The sequence below is a fragment of the Pelophylax lessonae genome, assembly GCF_965119305.1.
Source record: "Pelophylax lessonae genome assembly, chromosome: 2".
NCBI classification, from domain to species: domain Eukaryota; kingdom Metazoa; phylum Chordata; class Amphibia; order Anura; family Ranidae; genus Pelophylax; species Pelophylax lessonae.
In genome coordinates, this window is record NC_138769.1 from 507,686,696 (window position 1) to 507,710,094 (window position 23,399).

At 44.3% G+C, this 23,399-nt stretch overlaps 1 protein-coding gene across 1 annotated transcript in view; it reads left to right on the forward strand.

Moving 5' to 3' along the window:
• The first annotated feature begins 6,019 nt into the window (after positions 1 to 6,019).
• The window catches only part of OBI1 (ORC ubiquitin ligase 1), a 45,541-nt gene continuing 28,161 nt past the window's right edge, over positions 6,020 to 23,399 (forward strand). The window contains exons 1-3 of the mRNA XM_082248370.1: positions 6,020 to 6,166; positions 14,764 to 14,899; positions 16,197 to 16,288. Coding sequence (XP_082104496.1) covers positions 6,095 to 6,166; positions 14,764 to 14,899; positions 16,197 to 16,288 — 300 coding nt within the window. The 5' untranslated portion in view covers positions 6,020 to 6,094. The remainder of the gene's footprint in view (positions 6,167 to 14,763; positions 14,900 to 16,196; positions 16,289 to 23,399) is intronic.

Genomic DNA, 23,399 nt, shown 5'->3' on the forward strand with positions numbered 1-23,399 from the left:
CTATATCCAAGTGCTGGAAAAGCCCGCTACACAATTCTGGTCTCTTTTCACCTAGCACACTGGAATAAATACAGAAACCCTGTAACCAATTATGGAATGTCCTGGGAGCTGCCCTGGATCTATCCTCGCCCATCTTATCATTGTCAAACTTCGAAAGCTTGAGGCCAGGAAGCAATGACAGGATGTCAACATACTCCCCTCTAAAAATTTTCTCTTTAACCGTCTCCTTAAGATGAAATCCTAAAGGAGATACTGGACAGGGTAAAGCTTCCTTTAAAGCAATCTCAGGTACCTTTCCACAATTACCAGCAAAAGCCTCATGATGAGCTACTGGAACTGGATCTACAACGTATGCATCAGAAGGAGAAACATCCACCAGTGCAACATTACCCCAAACCTCCTGCAGAGAGGCAGGAACCTCAGACTCATTAACATTTAACTCATTAACATCCCCACATATGGCAGAATCGCTTGTTATGGCAGAATCGCTTGTTAGCATTGGATTAGAAAATTTCTTACAAAAAGTAGACATAACTTGCACAAATTCAGAGATTAACATAGCATTAGCAGGGTGCTCACCTGCAACGGCTGCGTCACCACTGACCGCAGCACCGCTATTTGATACTTGGTCCGAACTTCTTGGTCCTCTCCTGTCCACCGATTTTAAACCGTTAATTCACTCCCTTATATAGGGAATAACTGTCACTTCCAGGATTGAAATTCCTCCAATCAATACAGTAAATATTTTTTTTTTTTTTTTTTTTAAATACCAATAGCCTTTTAGCTTTAACTGACCAATCCTGTCATCTGTAATTTGACCAATAGCAATATTTATATTCTATACAGTACATTTTTTTTACACACACATTTTTTTTTTTTTGGTCTTGCCACGGCCCCATACATGCATGGCAGGTACTATGACCCGCCATGCATTTCATTCTTTAGGTCCAAGGTGAGGGAGACCCCTCTTAGCTAGGTGTTCTCAATGAAAGATTTCCCGTTTGCCCTCCATCAGTGACAACAGTCTCCCCTAATGGAAGGGTGACACTGTGTAGCAGGAATGATAAGTAGCTCAGTAATTAGGGTTGCCACCTCATCCCTTTAATTCAGGACACATATTAATTACACAGGTTCTGAGGCCGATATAATGCATATAAGGCACCAAGTGAGTTTAATTACCACCTTAACCCCTTCTGGACAGGAAGGATTTTCCCCCTTAATGCCCAGGCCATTTTTTGCGATTCGGCACTGCGTTACTTTAACTGACAACTGCGCGGTCGTGTGACGCTGTACTTAAATAAAATTGATGTCCTTTCCCCAGAAATAGAACTTTCTTTTGGTGTTAATTGATCACCTGTGCAATTTTTATTTTTTGCGCTATAAACAAAAAAAGAGCGACAATTCTGGGAAAAAAAAATATATATATATTTTCACATTCTGCTATATAACATTCCCCAAAAAAAAAAAAAATTAAAAATCATATTTTTTTATCATTTTAGGCCGATTTGTATTCTGCTACATATTTTTGGTTAAACATTTTCCCAATAAGCGTTTTTTGATTGGTTTGCGCAAAAGTTATCACCTCTACAAACTAAAGGCCCGTACACACGTACCGATCGTCGGCATACAAACGTCGGCGGACGAAAGATCTGCCGATTGTACGCGTGTTAGTATGGTGCCTCCGACAGATGTCTGCGCACAATCCGCGGACAAAAGTCTTTCGTGCAAACATGAAAATTTTTGTCTGCGGACACCAGAACGGACGATTGTTCGCCTGTCAGTACAGAATTCGGCCGACAGACCGCAGATTTGCAAGACTGGGCATGCTCAGAAAATTAAAAACACAGGGAAAGTTAACCATTACATGACATCACTTCTGCAGTCAGCTGAAGTCTGCAGACAAAATTCTTGTGCTGTCCTTGTGCTGTCTTTGCACTTTTCAACAGACACCGACATCCCGGGGAGAAAAGACGAACATTTGTATGCCGACGATCGGTACGTGTGTACGGGGCTTTAGGGAAAGATTTTTGTCATTTCTATTTATTTTTTTTACTAGTAATGGCAGCGATCAGTGAATTTTAGCGGGACTGCGACATTGTGGCGGACAGATCCGACCCCTAAATTAAGTTTTTGACACTTTTAGGGGGGACCAGGGACTTTACTACAGCATACCTCCCAACTTTCTGAGATGGGAATGAAGGACACCTATAAGCAAAAGTATTAGGTACAAGACACACCTCCTGCCACACCCCCTTAAAGGAGAATTATATAAGAAAAAATGATTGGTTAAACCCACATGTGTTTTTTTTAACCACTACTATTCCTTTATATTGGCTTTTGAAATTTAAATGCAGCAATTTAGAAGCTGGATGAAAGGTTTAGCACTGGGAAACACTTTTTGATAGATAAATAGTACATTTTATATACAACTATATAGATCAGTCCAGACTGAGGGACAAATGAGGAGGAAGAAGGGACAGAGGGACTTTGGTCCGAATGAGGGACAGTCCATCAAAATTAGGGGCAGTTGGGAGCTATGCCACAGTAATCAGTGCTAAAAATTTGCACTGTTACTGTAATAATGACACTGGCAGAGAATGGGTTAACACCAGGGGCAATCAAAGGGTTATGTGTGAGCCTAGAGGGTGTTTTCTAAAGCTGGCCATACACTAGCCGAAAAATGGTTCAAACTAATTTTCTAAAAACGAAAAATCGGCCGTGAGAGTAGACGATCGTGCCATCATGTAATGACCGAAATTCGAACGATAAATCAATCAATGGACATTTTTCGTTCAGCTTGTCACATATGCCTAGTGCAAACAGTCCGGCCGAGAAACACATTAACAGACATCCCAACCTGCAAAAACTAATTTCAGGGAGGTGGCAAAGTCATTTCAGGGAAGTGGCACCCCCCCCCCTTCCCAATTTAACACAACCAGAGAATAATGAAATGAAATGTAATCAGTATACCTGGTCACTGTGGTGCTGCCCTGGTCACTGTGGTGCTGCCCTGGTCACTGTGGTGCTGCCCTGGTCACTGGGGTGCTTGCCTGGTCACTGGTGCTGGCCTGGTCACTGGTGCTGGTCTCTGGGTTAGGTCACAGTTGGTTGGAGGAGGTAATAAATACATACAGATGCCTGGCGAGGTCTCTCTGTGCAGTCAGTGTTGTGGCCGATCCGATGGCACGCGCCAAACTGCCTCCTGGAGTGGAAGCTGGCTTGAGACTTAAGCCTCGTACACACGCGTCGAAAATTGGCAGGGAATTTTCGGCCAATGACCGATCTGCCGATTTTCGGCTTGTTAGTATGATGCTTCCGACAACCAACTCTGACTTTTCGGCCGAAAAAAATCTGGTGTGCAGACTATAAAATTTTTGTTGCCCGTCAACACAACGGCCGATTTTCGTGCAGTCAGTACAGATTTTGACAGGGAAAAATCTAATGAGCAAGTCTGGGCATGCTCAGAGAAGAAAAAACACAAAGAAAACTAACCAACACATGACATCACTTCTGAAGTAGAATTTTGTTGGCCGAGAAAATTTGTGTGCAGTCTAGGCACATTCCAACCAACAAAACACCATTCTGGACAAAAGTCGAACGATCGGTCGGCCGATAATCGTTGCGTGTGTACGAGGCTTAAAGCTGGATACACACTAATCAACTTTTGTGGTTAGATTTCCTTCTCTATGTAGTGCAAGGGCCTGCCGGATTGCATACAAATTGAAAGTGTTTAGGTTTGACCTCATATTATATGGTTTTGGTAAGTCTAAAGGAAAAAGTCTTCAGAAAATCTTATAGTGTGTATGGTCCATAAGATGACTTACACTCACTGACACTGACAGCCGGGATATTGCCCTGAGCTTGCAGGTGTCGATGAGCTCAGGGGGGAAAGTGGGAGACTTCTGCGACTTGCGGGAGACTTGAGATGTCTGCATTAACCTTTCAATTTATCGTTCGTTCGGCAGAATTTTCCAAATTGTTCCTTCAATTTTTCGGCTCTGAAAAATTAAAAACAATTTTCTATTTGTGCTCATTAACTGGATGAAAAACGAACGATTGGACCAAATGACAGATTTTCAAACAATTTTTCAGCTAGTGTATGGCCAGCATAACAGTGTGGGGGATGGGCTTGTAATATCAACACAGAGACCTATGTTCCTAAATAGGAGGATCACAGGCGCTCTGTGTTGATAGCTGGGAGAACAGCAGTCTGCTGTGTTTACAACAGCAGACCGCCATTCTCTCTTCACGGGGAGAAATCACAGGTGCCCAGCAGCCCCTTGTGGATCTGCTGGTGAGTGGGTGTGGGCCCCCAGGATCGCTCCCGCCAACCATTGCACAGGTACGGCAATTTGTGGGAACCTGCGCCGTATACAAGTGGCGGCTGGTCAACAAGTGGGTAATAAGCCTCAGAACCTGTATAATTAATGTGTGTCCTGGTTTAAAGCGGAGTTCCAGCCATTCACTCACCTGTCCAATGGTCCAGCGATGCGGCCGCCCGAAGCCTCGATCCTCTCCCCCGGCGCCGGCATCACTGCTGTGGGCACCCGGCTGTTACAGTTTGCGGCTTCACAGCCGGGTACCCACTGCGCATGCGCGAGTCGCGCCGTGATTGGCCGGCAATCTTCTGGGACCTCTGACGTGTCCCAGAAGATTGCAGGGAGAGAGGGGGAGAGGAGTACCTGTCAAAACTAGGTACCCGCTCCCCCCCCAAACAAATGACATGCCAAATGTGGCATGTCAGGGGGTCAGGACTCCCTAAAGCGGAAGTTCCACTTTTGGGTGGAACTCCGCTTTAACCACTTTGCCGCTGCTCACTAGAGCTCTACTGCGGCAAAGTGGCTTGATAACGTCTGGCGGCGTAGACCTACGTCACCAGACATTCCCATCTCTCGGCGGTGCGCACGCGTATTCAGTCACAGCGGGAGTCGGGCCAGGGGAGGAGCGGCGCGATCGCCGCTACTCTTCCCCGATCATCGGGGATCGAGTGTGGAGATCCGCCTGCTTGTGTAAACAAAGCGGGCGGATCTCCTAAGTGACAGGCAGGGTCAGATAGCAGGGTTCAGCATAGCTGAACATGCGATCTGTCCCTGTGTCACATAGTCCCCTCCCCCCACACACGTCAGTAAGTACCAGGCATGCATTAACTCCTTGATCACCAATAAAAATTAACCCCTTCCCTGCCAGTGTCATTTTTACAGTAACAGTGCATATTTATAGCACTGATTACTGTAGTAATGTCACTGGTACCCCCAAAAGTGTCAAAAATGTCAGTCAAGGGTCCGATCTGTCCGCCGCAATGTCGCAGTCCCGCAAATAAAAATCGCAGATCGCCGCCATTACGCGTTAAAAAAAAAAAACACCAAAAATGACATAAATCTTTCCCTTAGTTAGTAAACGCAATAACTTTTGCGCAAACCAATCAAAATACGCTTATTGTGATTTTTTTTACCAAACATAGGTAGCAGAAAATAAATTGGCCAAAAATTATAAAAAATTTTGATTTTTACATTTTTTTGGGGGGGAATTTCATATTAAAAATGTGAAAAATATTGTTATTTTTTCAAAATTGTCGCTCTTTTTTTGTTTATAGCGCAAAAAGTAAAAATCGCACAGGTGATCAAATACCACCAAAAGAAAGCTCTGTTTGTGGGGAAAAAAGGACGTAAATTTCGTTTTGGTACGACGTCGCACGACCGCGTAATTGTCCGTTAAAGTCGCACAGTGCCGAATCGCAAAAAGTGGCCTGGACGTAAGACAGCAAAATCCTCCGGAGGTAAAGTGGTTAAAGGGATGAGGTGGTATACCCTCAGTATACCCTTCCCTTCCCCCTTGTAGTGTATGTTTATACACACACAGCCCGCACATGTCCCCGCCACTTCCTGTGTGCAGGGCGCCAACTTCCCCGGGAACAGGGAGCGCTGTGTGTACGGAGGGAGAGGATTGGTCTGTACGGCGATCCGTAGCTGATGATTGGACGGGATGGAGCGCTGTGTGTACAGAGGGAGGGGATTGGTCTGTACGGCGATCCGTAGCTGATGATTGGACGGGATGGAGCGCTGTATGGAGTAGTAGTGTGTGCTGAGCCCGGACAATGGAACACAACGTACAGAATGTTACCCTGGCTCTGACTTTGCCGATCAGCTGTCACATCTGTCTGGGCAAGGTAAGGACTTGTATAGGGCTACCCCATGTCACACACTGCCTACTCTGATCTGTATACATGTCAGGGATAGAGCCTGCTCGAGGTGTCATGGTGGACGATCATTGTAAACAAGGCAATGACACCGAGGACTTCCAGTGATAGACAGCTGCGATCTACCAGTGTCGGCTAACAATGCTAGTAGGGAATGCTGGGATTGGATCTTATGGCACCCAGGGTGTGAAAGCTATAAAATGAAGACTACTATAGGAATCAATCATACCATGTATGGATCAATGCAGGATCAATGAATGAAAGTATACAATTGTTGTCTCTGTTCACACTATATACATGGGTTGTGTATTCATGCAGCCTGGGTGCGTTTCTACACAGCACACCCTGCAACGCAGCACATTAACCACTTAGTGCCATGTCAGACATCGCATGTGATTCGCACTGCGCTGCACATGTGATGTCTGCCATGCGAATTCGCATTGCATTCGAACACAACTCACACAGGACCCTTTTTGGGGTCCGCAGCAGAATCGGATCACATGGGTGTTCACACCTATGCGATCCGATTCATGTCTGAACTGGCGGTTCGCACTGCGATATGCGACCTGATCTGGGGATGTCGTTAACTTTGTATTGACACCCCCAGCGATTCGCATATGGAAGTGTGAACTGCCTGCGAGTTTAAATGCAATGCAGGAACCCGCAGTGGATTTGCAGGGTTCCCGCATTGCATATGTGTAAACCGGGGCTTAAGGACCAGGCCTATTTCTGACACTTGTTGTTGTTTACAAGTTAAAATCAGTATTTTTTAGCTGGAAAATTATTTAGAACCCCCCCCCCCAAACATTTATAAATATTTTTTTAGCAAACACTATGGAGAATAAAATGGCAGTCGATACAATATATTCGTCATGCAGTATTTGCACAGCGGTCTTTCAAACATAATTTTTTCGAAAAAAATTTATTTCACTGTATTTAAAAAAAAAAAAAAAAAAAACAGCCCCGGTTCACAGTAGTGCGATCACAGAGATCGCATGTAATTCGGAGCGCACTGCTCCTAACATTACATGCGATCTCTTGTGCGGTGCAAATTTCAGCCATACACTTTGTATGGCTGAATTCGCACTGCATCCGCACTAAACACGCACCTGACCCTTTTTTTATCCGCAGCAGAATCGGATCGCATAGTGGTTCACACTAGTGCATTCCGATTCTGTGCAAACTTGCAGATCGCACTGCGATATGTGATCGCAACTGGGGGTGTCATTAACTTTTAACACCCCCTGCGTATCGCATATGGCAGTGTGAACTGCCAGGGGTGCGGACGCGATGCGGGATCACAGTGCATATTCGTAGCGTTCCCGCATCGCACAAATGTGAACCAGGACTAAGCCACGGTTCACACTTCTGCGTGTGCGGGGTTCGCATGTAATGTCGGAGCGCACTGCTCCGACATTACATGCGATCAGCTGTGCGAGTTTAGCCATACAGTTTGTATGGCTAAATTCGCATCGCACCCGCAGCAAACACGCACAGGAGGCATTTTTGCTGCCGCATCAGGATCGGATCGCACAGCGGTTCACACTTGTGCGATCCGACCCTTTGCAAACTGCACGATCGCACTGCGATATGCGATCAAACTGGGGGTGTCGTTAAGATTACATTGACACCCCCAGCGGATCGCATATGGCAGTGTGAACTGCCGGGGGTGCGTGTGCGATGCGGGAACAGGCTGCAAATTCGCAGCCTTCCCGCATCGCATCAGTGTGAACCGAGCCTTAAGCTAGCCCAATATTTTTGTATATTATGAAAGATGATGTCACGTCGAGTAAATAGATACCTAACATGTTACCGTTTAAAACTGCGAACACTCGTGGAATGGCGAAAAAACGACAGTACCTAGAAATCTCCATAGGCAACAGTTTAAAAATTAACGGTTACTAGTTTAGAGTTAGAGGAGGTATTTTTAGAATTATTTGTCTCACTCTGGCGATCGCGGCGATACCTCACTTGTGGTTTGAACATTGTTTTCATTTTTTGGGGGCGTGATTTACATATGCTTTTCTTTCGTGCATGAGCTTACAGCGACTGGGGCGCTTTAAAAATATTTTTTTTTCCTATTTATTTTATTTAATTTTTTATTTTTAGCATAATTTAAAAAAAAAATAAAATCTGATCACTTTTATTGCTGTCGCAAGGAATGTAAACATCCCTTATGACAGTAATAGGCAGTGACAGGTAGGGCTGCAACGACGCGTCGAAAAAAATCGTCGACGTGCGTGAAAGGCGTTGACGCGTCAATACGTGACGTCACACGCCCCCTGGCCGGCCGCAGTGCCGCTGTAAGCATTTCCGGCCGGGTGAAATCACCCCCCCCCCTCGGCTCCGTCCACACCAAAGTCGGAGACAAGAGGACCATGAATACCTGAGGAGCTGTTCAGGATGAGCGCTGACCGTCTCCAGCACTCCCGTACTCCGCCGCAACACCTTCGCCATCCTCCCCGATCACCCAGGTACTCAGAGATATCACATGTGCGGCACTACACCGGATGTGGCTTGTAATGGTCTGTACTAGGTGGGAGGGCTTACTGAGGGGTCTGCACTGGGAGGGGGGGGGGGCTTACTAAGTCGTCTGTACTAGGCGGGAGGGCTTACTGAGGGGTCTGTACTGGGAGGGGGGGGGGCTTACTAAGTGGTCTGTACTAGGTGGGAGGGCTTATTGAGGGGTCTGTACTGGGAGGGGGGGGCTTACTAAGTGGTCTGTACTAGGTGGGAGGGCTTATTGAGGGGTCTGTACTGGGAGGGGGGGGCTTACTAAGTGGTCTGTACTAGGTGGGAGGGCTTATTGAGGGGTCTGTACTGGGAGGGGGGGGCTTACTAAGTGGTCTGTACTAGGTGGGAGGGCTTATTGAGGGGTCTGTACTGGGAGGGGGGGGCTTACTAAGTGGTCTGTACTAGGTGGGAGGGCTTATTGAGGGGTCTGTACTGGGAGGTGGGGCTTACTAAGTGGTCTGTACTAGGTGGGAGGGCTTACTGAGGGGTCTGTACTAGGTGGGAGGGGGCTTACTGAGGGGTCTGTGCTGGAAGGGGGCTTACTGAGGGGTCTGTGCTGGAAGGGGGCTTACTGAGGGGTCTGTGCTGGAAGGGGGCTTACTGAGGGGTCTGTGCTGGAAGGGGGCTTACTGAGGGGTCTGTGCTGGAAGGGGGCTTACTGAGGGGTCTGTACTGGGAGGGGGGCTTACTAAGTGGTCTGTACTAGGTGGGAGGGCTTACTGTGGGGTCTGTACTGAGAGGGGGGCTTACTGAGGGGTCTGTATTAATTACAGGATTAATTAGCTAATCAAAAAAACACTCAATTAAGCAAAAAAATAAAATTAAAAAAATAATCGTTAGATTAGTCGACTAATCGTAAAAATAATCGATAGATTAGTCGACAGACAAATTAATCGTTAGTTGCAGCCCTAGTGACAGGTACTCTTTATGGAGGGATTGGGGGTCTAAAAGACCCCTCCACTGCACTTCAAAGTATTCAAAATACCAAAATCGTATTTTTAAATACTGACAGTTATTTTTAAATGCAGGCATCATCCCGGTACAACCACTTCTCTGAGCTGACGTACAGGTACGTCGATTCGCGGGAAGTAGTTAAAAAGGTTCCAGCACTACTTTTTTCGGGATTTCTTACGACTTGCGTAAACTTCAGTTAAATAAAGTCGCAAGCTGCAATGAAATCAAAGATCCAGATCTCACTGATCTGCGGCTTTGAAATCACATTGAGTAGCGTGATTTTAAAAGCCGCATTGGTGTGAACCAGGGCTAAAGTGCCTACTGCTTCAACATGCTTTTTTGATGAGTTTTTAATGATTTAGTGATGGTTTTTCGAACCGTTAATGAATCTTGGCAAATTCCCTGTGTGTGTTGATTTTCTGTTTGTTCTAAGGGGCCCAGTAGAACACTAGCTCTAGTACCCTTGTCCAGCAGATCCCCCGCTCGGTAGTAACCCCCCCAGCTCTGCCAAACCCCCGCTCCATAATAATCCCCCCGGGCTCTGCTGTTCCTCTTCTCGGTAGCAACCCCCCCAGCTCTGCTGATCCTCCCTTTCAGTAGTAGCCCCCCAGCTCTGCCGATCCCTGGCTCAGTAGTAGCCTCCCCTCCCAGCCCCGCCGACCCCCTCGCTCAGTAGTAGCCTCCCTGCCACGCCGACCCCCTCGCTCAGTAGTAGCCTCCCCGCCCCGCTGACCCCTCGCTCTGTAGTAGCCTCCCTGCCCCGCCGACCCTTGCTCAATAGTAGCCTCCCAGCCCCGCCGACCCCCCCCCCCTCGCTCAGTAGTAGCCTCCCCGCCCCGCTGACCCCTCGCTCAGTAGTAGCCTCCCCGCCCCGCCGACCCCCTCGCTCAGTAGTAGCCTCCCCGCCCCGCCGACCCCCTCGCTCAGTAGTAGCCTCCCCGCCCCGCTGACCCCTCGCTCAGTAGTAGCCTCCCTGCCCCGCTGACCCTTGCTCAGTAGTAGCCTCTCAGCCCCGCCAACCCCATCCACCCCCACCCTGCTCAGTAGTAGCCTCCCAGTCCTGCCAACCCCTCGCTCAGTAGTAGCCTCCCAGCTCTGATCCTCTGATTTACTGATCCTCCTCTCTCTCCAATTCACGCTCACCTCCCGCTTTATTACTTCCACGCTGCACACCACGTGTGACATCACTAGTTTCTCCTGCTCTGGTCCCCGAGCTCTGCTGTTCCTCTGCCACTCAGTCCTCTCTCTCCAGTCACCGCTCACCTTCCACTATAGCGCTCCCCAAAAGCTTGTTCACATGAGCGGAGCGCTCTAAAGAGCAATCCATGGGGGGGAATGGGTTTTCAGAGGGCATTTGAAAGGCAGTGATGAGGCTTTTTCATGCTTTTATTTATTTATTTATTTATTTTTTTTACATGAATATGCCTATGTGGCATCTATATATCTGATCAGAGAATTAATACTAGTTCACTGTTCCCTAAGTGCCACCTTTACTAAATTTGCACTGTTCAGAATCAGATAGTGTCTGTACTAGAATACTGACCAAATATCAGGAACTGATTTCCGATTCACTTGTCCCAATGCTTTCTTTTATCTACAAAGCTTAGTAGAAGGCCTGGCTCGCAGTGTTCACTCTAATTTATCCCAAAGACGTTCGATCGGGTTGAGGTCAGGATTCTGTGCAGGCCAGTCAAGTTTCTCCACCCCAAACTCGCTCATCCATGTCTTTATGGACCTTGTTTGTGCACTGGTGCGCAGTCATGTTGGAACAGGAAGGAGCCATCCCCAAACTGTTCCCACAAAGTTGGGAGCATGAAGTTGTCCAAAATGTCTTGGTATGCTGACACCTTAAGAGTTCCCTTCACTGCAACTAAGGGGCCAAGCCCAACCCCTGAAAGCAACCCCACACCATAATCCCCCCTCCACCAAATGATTTGGACCAGTGCACAAAGCAAGGTCCATAGAGGTGTGGAGGAACTTGACTGGTCCTGACCACAACCAGACAGAACACCTTTGGGATGAATTAGAGCAGATACTGCGAGCAAGGCCTTCTCGTGCCTGACCTCACAAATGCGCTTTTGGAAGAATGGTCATACATTCCCATAGACACTTCTAAACCTTGTGGACAGCCTTCCTAGAAGAGTTGAAGCTGTTATTGCTGCAAAGGGTGGGCCAACTCAATATTGAACCTACAGATTAAGACTGGGTAAAGGCAGGCGTCCCAATACTTTTGAAATTATAGTGTGTCTGGATGAAGCCTGCAGCTACAGGCATCATCCAGATGTCTCTTCTTTTTTTTTTTTTCTCAGCCGGCGATTCCCTACATTGTAAAAGCCGTTATTGCAGCTGTTTAGCCACTTGATTGCTTTTGCTGGTGATGGGAGAGGACATCAACCCCCCCACACGCCGCCCTTCAGTGCTGCTCTGGTCTCTCTCTCGTGATCGGGGAGCCAGAGAATGAATCTGCAGGCGGTGGTGACAGTTTACCATAGAGCTGGTCCCTGCCCAACTCTTTGACCCTCAGAGGCATAAAGCAACATCATAACATTACTTGCGGCGACAGCAGATGCAAAATACTGCTTTTTTTTGTTAACTGGAAAGCCTGAAATCGATATATATATTTTTTTTTTTTTTACATGCCTTCTCTAATGTTGGAGGCTCTGGTGTAAGCACTACCATGGAGGCAACACCTTACGTAAAATGAGGCTGAAGGGATACAGTGGGGAACATAATTATTTGATCCCCTGCAGATTGTGTTTTGCCCACTTACAAAGAAATGAAGAGCGTATAATAATTTTTATCATAAGTGTATTTTAAATGATAAAGGCAGGATATCAACCAAAAATCCAGAAAAAAACACATGATATAAATGTTATAAATTGAATTGCAGTTCAGTGAGTAAAATAAGTATTTGATCCCTAAGCAAAACATGACTTAGTACTTGGTGGAGAAACCCTTGTTGGCAAGCACAGAGGTAAGATCTTTCTTGTAGTTGGTGACCAGGTTTGCACACATCTCAGAAGGGATTTTGGTCCACTCTTCTTTACAGATCTTCTCTAAATCCTTAAGGTTTCTTGGCTGTCACTTAGCAACTCGAAATTTCAGCTCCCTCTATAAATTTTCTATAGGATTAAGGTCTGCCGACTGACTAGCCCACTCCATGACCTTAATGTGCTTCTTCTTGAGCCACTCCTTTGTTGCCCTGGCGGTATGTTTTGGGTCATTGTCATGCTGAAAGACCCATCCTTGACCCATCTTCAGTGTTCTGGCTGAGGGAAGAACACAAGATTTTACAATATATGGCCCCGTCCTTTGGCCCCATCAATGCGGCAAGGTCAGTCTGTACCTTTTAGCAGAGAAACAGCCCTAAAGCATCATGTTTCCACCTTTGTGCTTGACTGTAGGGATGGTATTCTTGGGATCATAGTCAGCATTTTTCCTTCCTCCAAACATGGCAAGTCCCCCTCCTCAAGAAGGCACAATGCAGTAATTTGTAATAAAAAAAAAAAAAGGCAGCGCTCTAAAAAAAAAAGGGGGAAAACTAGATCTGCTAACAAAATAGTGCAAATTATACATACACACAAAGAATGAATATAAAACAGTTGCAGCGATAAAACATAATAAGAAATCCCAATATGAGTCCAAAAAGATATATAAATCAAATACAAGAAAAGTGTCTCAGTGTAAAGAACAAAAAATGAATATTGACACTTGTGACCGTTGTCCTCCACCGTATATATAAAGTGCACACTCACCAGAGCTTGTTGCTGTCCAAATTATAAGACCGCAATAACGCATGTAGCTACTGGTGTCTAGGTTCTTTTTGGTCCTGAAGAGCAAGATTGGCCAATAGAGAGAGTCTCCTTATGTGGAACCATGGCATAAATTAAGCGAATATGGACATCCAAATAAAAAGTATAGAGATACACATGGTGTAGTAATCAATATAAAAAAATATTTAATAAAAAATGCAAAATAGTTAAAATGACACAGACAAATCGCATTATAAATGTAACGGAAAGCGGCCAACTAAATGAAAAAGGGAAAGGTGAAGAAGTAAAATCCCAAAGTATTTGGGATTTGTTATAGCACTTGCTACTATTAACCAGGAATGGACAATTGCTTGTCAATATCCTGGGTAGAAAAAATGGTGGGCAAAGGTAAAGTGGTTAGGATGATAAATAAATAAACCCAATATATAAATAGGTAAGTGCGTAATGAATGTGACTGAATGAATAATATAATAAATCACAATATAAAAATTAATGTCACAATAAAAACCATATGTGCCATAAAGTGCAAAGTAGTGCCAAAAAAGTCCAAGTAAAAGTTCATAAGTGACTTCAGTGCATGAATAAATAAAGCTTGAGTGCCAAGTAAGGGAAAGTGCAGGTACTTTGTGCTGGGTCCTCCAGTAGTCCAACTGCTGGTACTTGTGGTATGGGCCTTGTGGAATAATGGGGGGTGTGCACTCACCAGAAGTTGTGGGTCTTAAATACCGTACGGTAAAAATACCTTTTGAGCCTTAAGGCCTCCTAGGCCGGGAAGTTGACTGCTGGGCTTTGTAGTCCCATACGATCCAGGGTCCCTCTCCTGGATAGCCTGGATCCTCAGGGTCCGGTCAGGGTAAAGAATAAAAAGCTCCAAATAGTGCAGTACCGTTAAAAATATCCTTTTAATAAAGTAATTGCGGGATGCACAGTACATAAAAGTATAAAATCTCGGGGTTACATCTTGCCGAAAATGGCGCCTGTGAGTGGAGAGCGGTAACTACCGACTTGCGTTCCACCAGGCTCCCAGAACATGCAGCGTGCGTTCCACCTTCCTTCTAATGTATACTAGCCCACAAGTGGTTTGTGGTGCACATTTAGGGAAATGGTACATTCATTTAGAAGGTCTTCAGTCCAATAAAGGAGGTAATTCTAGGTAGCTGAGTAGCATATTTCTATAAATAATAATACAAGACTGTCACCTGTAATTATTTAAATGCAATGACCTTGCTTTTGGTTGTTGCCCAGCTCTACTACTAAACCTCTGTGTGCTGTGTAATGCGTCAGACAGCGTTCCTGATTTATAATCCTTTTTCCTCTTCTTTACAGGTACGACAGCCCGTCATTTGCGTCAACCATCATGTTTTCTGTTCGAGTTGCATTGACTTGTGGCTGAAGAACAACAACCAATGCCCAGCCTGCAGAGTCCCTATTACACCTGATAATCCCTGCAAAGACATCATAGGTACTGAGAATGGCCTTTTTACTCTGCGTCCTTCGGGATAGTTACAATTTAAGATAAAATAAGACCAAGCCCTATAAACTTTTTTTTTTCTTAGAATATATAGTGGTCTTGTACATGTACTAAATCCATTTGTTTTTTAAGTCAACTAAATTTGAAATTTATGTATTTGGTGCAGATTTTTTTTTTTTTTTTTTTTTTTTATATTTTATCAAAAAATTGGGTTATTTGTTGCATTTTTGTGCCCCTTTAAAATTACCTTTTTTAGTGTGTGTTTTTTTTTTTTTTTTTTTTACTGAAATGTTGCGTTCTTACACCTTTGAGGTAATAATAAAGCTTTATTTAGCTGTCTTTCTTTCTTTTTTTTTGTCTTTCTTTCTTTCTTTCTTTCTTTCTTTCTTTCTTTCTTTTTTTTTTTTGTCTTTCTTTCTTTTTTTTTTTTGTCTCTTTCTTTCTTTTTTTTTTTTTTTTGTCTCTTTCTTTCTTTCTTTCTTTCTTTCTTTTTTTTTTTTTTTGTCTCTTTCTTTCTTTCTTTCTTTCTTTCTTTTTCTTTTTTTTTGTCTTTCTTTCTTTCTTTCTTTCTTTCTTTTTCTTTTTTTTGTCTCTTTCTTTCTTTCTTTCTTTCTTTCTTTTTTTTTTTTCTTTCTTTCTTTCTTTCTTTTTTTTTTTTTTCTTTCTTTCTTTCTTTCTTTCTTTCTTTCTTTCTTTCGTCTCCTTTCTTTCTTCTCCCTCTGTCAATCACAGCCAGTAAGGCAATGAGGAGAGAGCAGGGGCGGGGCTGAGCCACGCTCTGTATGTGACTGGACAGACAGAGCAGCAGCTTGGGAGCGAGCCTGCTTGGGTGCTCCTATTCCAAGCTGCTTGCTGTGGTGGGGGAGGGGTGGGCACTCAGCAGGAGGGAGGGGCCATGAGCACCGGTGGGGGACTTGGGAAGGGTCGGGGCTGCTTAGTACAAAACCTATTTATAAGTATGCTTGGTATTTTTTTAAGAAGAAACAAACTGTCTTTAATATCACTTTAAAATAGCCTATTTACACACCATCTAGGTACAATTTTTGTAAGCATTTGAAAGTAGATAACACATACTTATTATGAGAGGTTTCAATCAGACAGAGGGAGCCACAAAGTTATCGGGGTATGCTGTGCCATCTCTATCTAGAAGCTAACCTATAATGCCCTGGGGATGCTTTATCAAAATAACAAAAAACATAAAACGTGGTTCCAAATTTATTATGGTTTCCCTTTTTAGCATCTGTTTTGAGCTCTAGCTATTTGCATTGATAGATATTTTCTTTTGTAGGAGGGACAAGTGAAAATGAACGTGTGCTCAGTCATTCAGTGCGAAAACACCTCCGAAGAACTAGACTTGAGCTCCTTCAAAAAGAGTATGAGGTAATGTAATTTGCATATATTTTTGTACCATGTGCCATATTCAGCATTTATAATGTAATTGCTGCTGGAAATTTTATGTTACTGTTTTGGTTACTTTGGGGCATATTTTATTAATCACAAATTTTGACTTTTCCAAACATTCACTGTAAGTGAATCTTTCAGGTGCATGTACTTTAAAATGGCAGTGATTGCTTCACCACTAGTAAATGTTTATTGTCACTGCTCTATAATTATGCTTGTTTTATGTTCTCCTGGAACTATCCTTTAGTTACTAGCTTCAGATATTACACATTGATGATTTAAATCCTCCTACATAAGCTGTACCTGTTTATCTGCAGTCTTCTCTCCTCCACAAATACGCAGTTTGGATGGTATTTCTCAGCTTCCGGAAGGCAAGGGGTGGGGATCTGATTTCACACACTGCACAGTACAGAGCTGAGTGTAATCAGAATCTTGATTGTAGGGAATGGACACACTCCATTTAGGCCCCTTTCACACATGGTGTCCGTTTGTCCGTTTTTCATCCATCCGTTGACGGATGAAAAACGGACATCAATGTATCTCTATGTAAAAACGGATGACAACTGATGATCATCAGTTAACATCCGTTTTCATCCACTTCCGTCAACGTCCGTTTTTTTGAACAGATGAATGCCCTATTTTTCATCCGTCAAAAAAACGGATCGGACGAAAAACGGATGACAACGGATGAAAAACGGATGTCAACTGATGACAACGGATGAAAAACTGATGACAACGGATGAAAAACGGACGACAACGGATGAAAAACGGATAACAACTGACGAAAAACGGATGAAAAACGGATGAAAAACGGATGAAAAACGGATGAAAAACGGATGAAAAACGGATGAAAAACGGATGAAAAACGGATGAAAAACGGATGAAAAACGGATGAAAAACTGATACATTTGACGTGACTGAACTGATGAACTGAATGGACTGTATGTGTGAAAGGGGCCTTACACAATCTCACTGGGAAACATGCACAGCTGAGGCTGTCGGTAACCTGCTGTGGGCTGGTGGGGTGGGCCATCTGCAAGGATTGCCTGGTGTCTGGAAAAACCATCAGAAGTGACTCATGCGGATAGAAAGCAGACAAGATCCACACTAAATGCCAAGTACACACTATGAGGATATGCTTTGTTCCTTTTTGTTATTTCAGAGGTTTACTACCACTTATAAAAAAGAAAAAAAAAATCCATACTTTCAATCATGAACCCTCTATAAGGTGCAACATACTTTTTCTCTTGAACTTTACTTTTTCAAGAAGAACTGGCAAATCCCAGATAACTTTATTCTGAAAGGTAGAAGAAGTTCAATATCGGGGTATGTTACCATATGGTGTAGGTCATGTCTGGTTCCTCAAATGTAGAAATGATGATGTAAACTTACCATCAAGATCTTATGTCTATACCCTCCTCCTAATGAAGAATACGCTGGATGTGGATAAGGCTGTATAAAATAATAGAACTTTTCACAATTAGGAGTAGTTCTATGCAAAATAGGTCAGTGTTGGTTGAGATTTTCAACGTGAATTATGTATTGCATTTAACCATATTTCAAAGTGTCTGGACTGAGAATCTTTGCAAGCAGCTACTAATTAGAATCTCCCTATCCCGTCTCTGTTGTGGTAGGAGAGAATAAAATGAAGGATCTTATTGCTGGTGGCCCTAGGAACACGGTTTGTCAGCAGATCTTCACCCTCTCTTAAGTATATTGAGTTTTACTCCCTCCCTCCCCCACTTTTAAAACTATTGAATATTGAAATTATTTCTTGCATGTCGGGTTGTACAACATACTGGCATCCACCAGACCCTACAGGATACATTAGTTATGTAAGATCTGGGTGGATGAACCACAGCACACATCAGGGTGTCAGGCATCTGATAACACAGGAATCAGGATTGTCACATGTGAAGATTCAGCCTGAGGCCGTAGCTCTGGGGGATCCCACAGAAGAGGTAAGTATTAAAGAGGAAGTAAATCTTCCTCTGTAACCTGTACCTATAGGTAATCCTATGATAAGTCTTCCCTATAGGTACTGTATATATCTCCTAAACATACACTGTTTAGGAGATATTTACTTTGCATGCAGTCAGTGACATCACTGGCGCATGCGCTCTGAAGGAACGGCCACCCGTATCGATCCTTCAGAGCCCTGTACCATGAATGGTGGCTCCCATGTGCATGTGCAGGAGTGACCTCATTGCGGCTTCGGCCAATCAGATGGCCGGAGGACACAAACCGGAATGAAGACAGGTGAACATGTAAGCCGTGTGTGAGTGGAGCTGCGGGGACTTCGTTCGAAGGTAAGTATTTCATAATGAGCTAGTATGCAATGCTAGATAGCTCATTATTTTGTCTTTCAGGGTCGTTTTTGGAGGTTTACAACCTCTTTAAGAGCCACTTTTTGTTGTCCCCATTTTTTTTTTTTTTTTTTAATTTTCAGTTGAGTTATTCTCTTAAAGTGCTACTAAACCCACAACAGTAAAATTGGTCTGTATATGCACTAAAGAATGCTTGTTATACGCACTGTGGAACCTAAGGGGTTAATCCTCTACATTGTGTAAAAGGTTGTTTGATCCGGTGTTCTCTAATCCTCCCCTTCTTCCACTGTTCTCAAACCATCTACTTAACCTCCCTGGCGGTATGATTCTTTTGGATTTTAGGTGCTGAAAGCGGTACCATTATTTTGCATGTAATTCTTGTGAATAAGCAGCCCAAACCAACTATTTACATTTATTATATATACAGTGGGTACGGAAAGTATTCAGACCCCCTTAAATTTTTCACTCTTTGTTATATTGCAGCCATTTGCTAAAATCATTTAGGTTCATTCTTCTTCCTCATGAATGTACACATAGCACCCCATATTGACAGAAAAACACAGAATTGTTGCAGATTTATTAAAAAAGAAAAACTGAAATATCACATGGTCCTAAGTATTCAGACCCTTTGCTCAGTATTTAGTAGAAGCCCCCTTTTGATCTAATACAGCCAGGAGTCTTTTTGGGAAAGATGCAACAAGTCTTTCACACCTGGATTTGGGGATCCTCTGCCATTCCTCCTTGCAGATCCTCTCCAGTTCTGTCAGGTTGGATGGTAAACGTTGGTGGACAGCCATTTTTAGGTCTCTCCAGAGATGCTCAATTGGGTTTAAGTCAGGGCTCTGGCTGGGCCATTCAAGAACAGTCATGGAGTTGTTGTGAAGCCACTCCTTCGTTATTTTAGCTGTGTGCTTAGGGTCATTGTCTTGTTGGAAGGTAAACCTTCGGCCCAGTCTGAGGTCCAGAGCACTCTGGAGAAGGTTTTTGTCCAGGATATCCCTGTACTTGGCCGCATTCATCTTTCCCTCGATTGCAACCAGTCGTCCTGTCCCTGCAGCTGAAAAACAGCCCCACAGCATGATGCTGCCACCACCATGCTTCACTGTTGGGACTGTATTGGACAGGTGATGAGCAGTGCCTTGTTTTCTCCACACATACCGCTTAGAATTAAGGCCAAAAAGTTCTATTTTGGTCTCATCAGACCAGAGAATCTTATTTCTCACCATCTTGGAGTCCTTCAGGTGTTTTTTAGCAAACTCCATGCGGGCTTTCATGTGTCTTACACTGAGGAGAGGCTTCCGTCGGGCCACTCTGCCATAAAGCCCCGACTGGTGGAGGGCTGCAGTGATTGTTGACTTTCTACAACTTTCTCCCATCTCCCGACTGCATCTCTGGAGCTCAGCCACAGTGATCTTTGGGTTCTTCTTTACCTCTCTCACCAAGGCTCTTCTCCCCCGATAGCTTAGTTTGGCCGGACTGCCAGCTCTAGGAAGGGTTCTGGTCATCCCAAACGTCTTCCATTTGAGGATTATGGAGGCTACTGTGCTCTTAGGAACCTTAAGTGCAGCAGAAATCTTTTTGTAACCTTGGCCAGATCTGTGCCTTGCCACAATTCTGTCTCTGAGCTCTTCAGGCAGTTCCTTTGACCTCATGATTCTCATTTGCTCTGACATGCATTGTGATCTGGAAGGTCTTATATAGACAGGTGTGTGGCTTTCCTAATCAAGTCCAATCAGTATAATCAAACACAGCTGGACTCAAATGAAGGTGTAGAACCATCTCAAGGATGATCAGAAGAAATGGAAAGCACCTGAGTTAAATATATGAGTGTCACAGCAAAGGGTCTGAATACTTAGGACCATGTGATATTTCAGTTTTTCTTTTTTAATAAATCTGCAACAATGTCAACAATTCTGTGTTTTTCTGTCAGTATGGGGTGCTATGTGTACATTCATGAGGAAGAAGAATGAACTTAAATGATTTTAGCAAATGGCTGCAATATAACAAAGAGTGAAAAATTTAAGGGGGGTCTGAATACTTTCCGTACCCACTGTGTATGTATATGTATATATATGTATATGTATATGTGTGTATATATATATAATATATATATATACACACACACACACATAATATATATATTGTGTGTGTGTGTGTGTATATGTGTGTGTGTATATGTATGTATGTGTGTATATATATATATATATGTGTGTATGTATGTATGTATGTATGTGCATATATATGTGTGTGTATATATATATATATATATATATATATATATTATACAGTAAAACCTTGGTTTGAGATTAACTTGGTTTCAGAGCGCTTTGCAAGACAAGCAAAATTTTCAAATAAATTTTGACTTGATATACAAGTAGCCTCAAGTCACAGCTGAGTATAAAAGAGAAGAGAGGCGCCTCTAAGTGTAGCAATATGGTTAAATTTAATGAAGGTACAACATTTAGCAACTCACATGGTTGATGATTGGAACAGGCCCATCTAAGGATGCAGGCATCCAGGCTAAAGCTATCCACATAGACCATCCTCCGCACCGCCATCTACGTCATCCCTTCCATGCTGCCCCTCGCTTTCAGATCGCTTTACTGCAGGGTGGTCTTTCCGGTCAGGATTACAGACTGGCAGCCGGCGGTGCAGAAATAGTCTATGTGAACAGCTTTACCCCAGATGCCTGCATACTTAGATGTGCCTGTTTTATTCATCAACCATGTGAGTTGCTAAATGTTGTACCTTCATTAAATGGAACCATATTGCTACACTTAGAGGCGCCTCTCTTCTCTTTGATACTCTGTAGCTCTGGCTGGATTTTGCTTCTAATCCCCTTGTGGAAGCGGCTATTTGTGGATGGACATTTTATGGTTATATAACCTATCGCAATGCTATAATCTTTTTATATGGACTATAAACTGAAGGACATATGAATAAATGGTTGTGGAACGAATCATCTGAGTTTCCATTATTTCTTATGGGGAAATTTGCTTTGATATAAGAGTGCTTTGGATTACAAGCATGTTTCCGGAACGAATTATGCTCGCAATCCAAGGTTTTACTGTGTGTATATATATGTATATATATATATATATATATATATATAGTACAGTAAAACTGCAGGAAAGGGCACTGGGGGGGCAAACTAATGTGATTTTTTTTTTTTTTTATTTTGAATTGTATCAGTGTGTTTTTACATTTGAATTTGCCGCTGGTTCCACCCCCCTGCGTACGTCACGTCGTAGGAGACGGAAGCCGGGGCATGGAGAGGATCGGGAGGAAGATCCGCCGCGAGACACCTTAGGGACACATCGCTGGATCCCGGTGACAAGGTAGGTAACCCTGCTTACAGGATCCAGCGATGCTTCTGGCGGTGCCCAGAGTGTGGCTCGGGGGTTACCGCTTTTGGCTCTGAAATTTAACCCCAAACCACGCTCGGGAATACCGCTAAAAAGGTTAAAGAACAGAGCCTTGGGGACAAGTTGCACATGCTCTGTTTGGTGTGTTTTGCTAGAGAGTTTTTTTTTCTTGGGAGGGTCAATCGGCACTGTCCAGACAGAGGGTCAGGGGTCCTGTAGCCTCATAGGACAATCAGGGGAGAATGAAAACCCCTCCTACAAGCTTTAACCAAACACTCATAGAAGCCACAAGACTGCTCTAACTGCTGATGAGAAAATATATTTTCTCCTTACGTCCTCCGACAGTCGCCGCCCCTCCATATTCATCACAATGGGGTTATGACCTTTGCTCCGTAGGAGTAGCTAGGCAACAGAATATGTTAGTACAAAGGCTTTTAACATATCCCACCCCCAGGGGGTGGTCCCCTCAGTACATAACCCTCCACTTCCTGTATCCAACTCAGTTTCAATGTCTAGCTTGTCAGGAGTAGCTGGATGTTTCTATGCTGGGACACTTTGTCTCAGCCTTCTCTCTTTTTTGATTTTATTTGAGTTTTTTCTCTCTTTCTTTATTTAGCTGTTATTTTTTACCAGCATTAGTTAGATCTTCTGATGAAGAGGATACTGCGGGCTGCGTCTCGGGCTGACTCCCCTGGTCGCAGGTTGTGGGTCAGTGGCTTCTCAGTCCGCCATCGAGCGTTCAGTCAGGTACCGCTCCTGAGTTTTCTGAACGACCCATCCCTGTTCCGTGCAGGGATGCTAGGGTGAGGTGGCTACCTCACTGGACGCTGTGCGGTTTCTCAACCCACCTTCTGCTGCGTCCTGGATGCGACTCTCCCTGTCTCATGTACAGCGGCTTGTTCGCCTGTGTGGGTCCCCCACGCCATGTAAGAGGTAAGTGTATCTATGTGGGGACCTGTCTGTCTGGGGGGTGTCAGTCTGGGACTGTGTTACCTTGCCCTGTGTTCACACTATTGATGTTTCCCTATCTCTCACACTGCATGCTGTGGGCTGCAAGGAGGGGGGGCTGTGCTGCACTCTGTGTCAGTCTGACTGTGTGAACGGCTGTGTGCTGTGGGGCTTGATGCTATCATGCTTGGGGCACATTACAGCGCCGCTGCGGCGGTCCACCATGTTATTCATGACTTATGGTGTATTTTCAGTTCACCTTCATGAGGTGAGGGAGCGGCGGTTTCGGCGCCAAACGGCGCCATTTTGGCTGTGCTCGCTCCGGCCGCATGGTACACATGCATGGCGGCCATTTTCTTGTAGCCTCCATAGGCTTTCATAGAGCGCCCTGCATATCAGCATTTCCTTTCATCCAGGAGCACCGATCTAGGCAGCAGCAGCAGCGGTCTC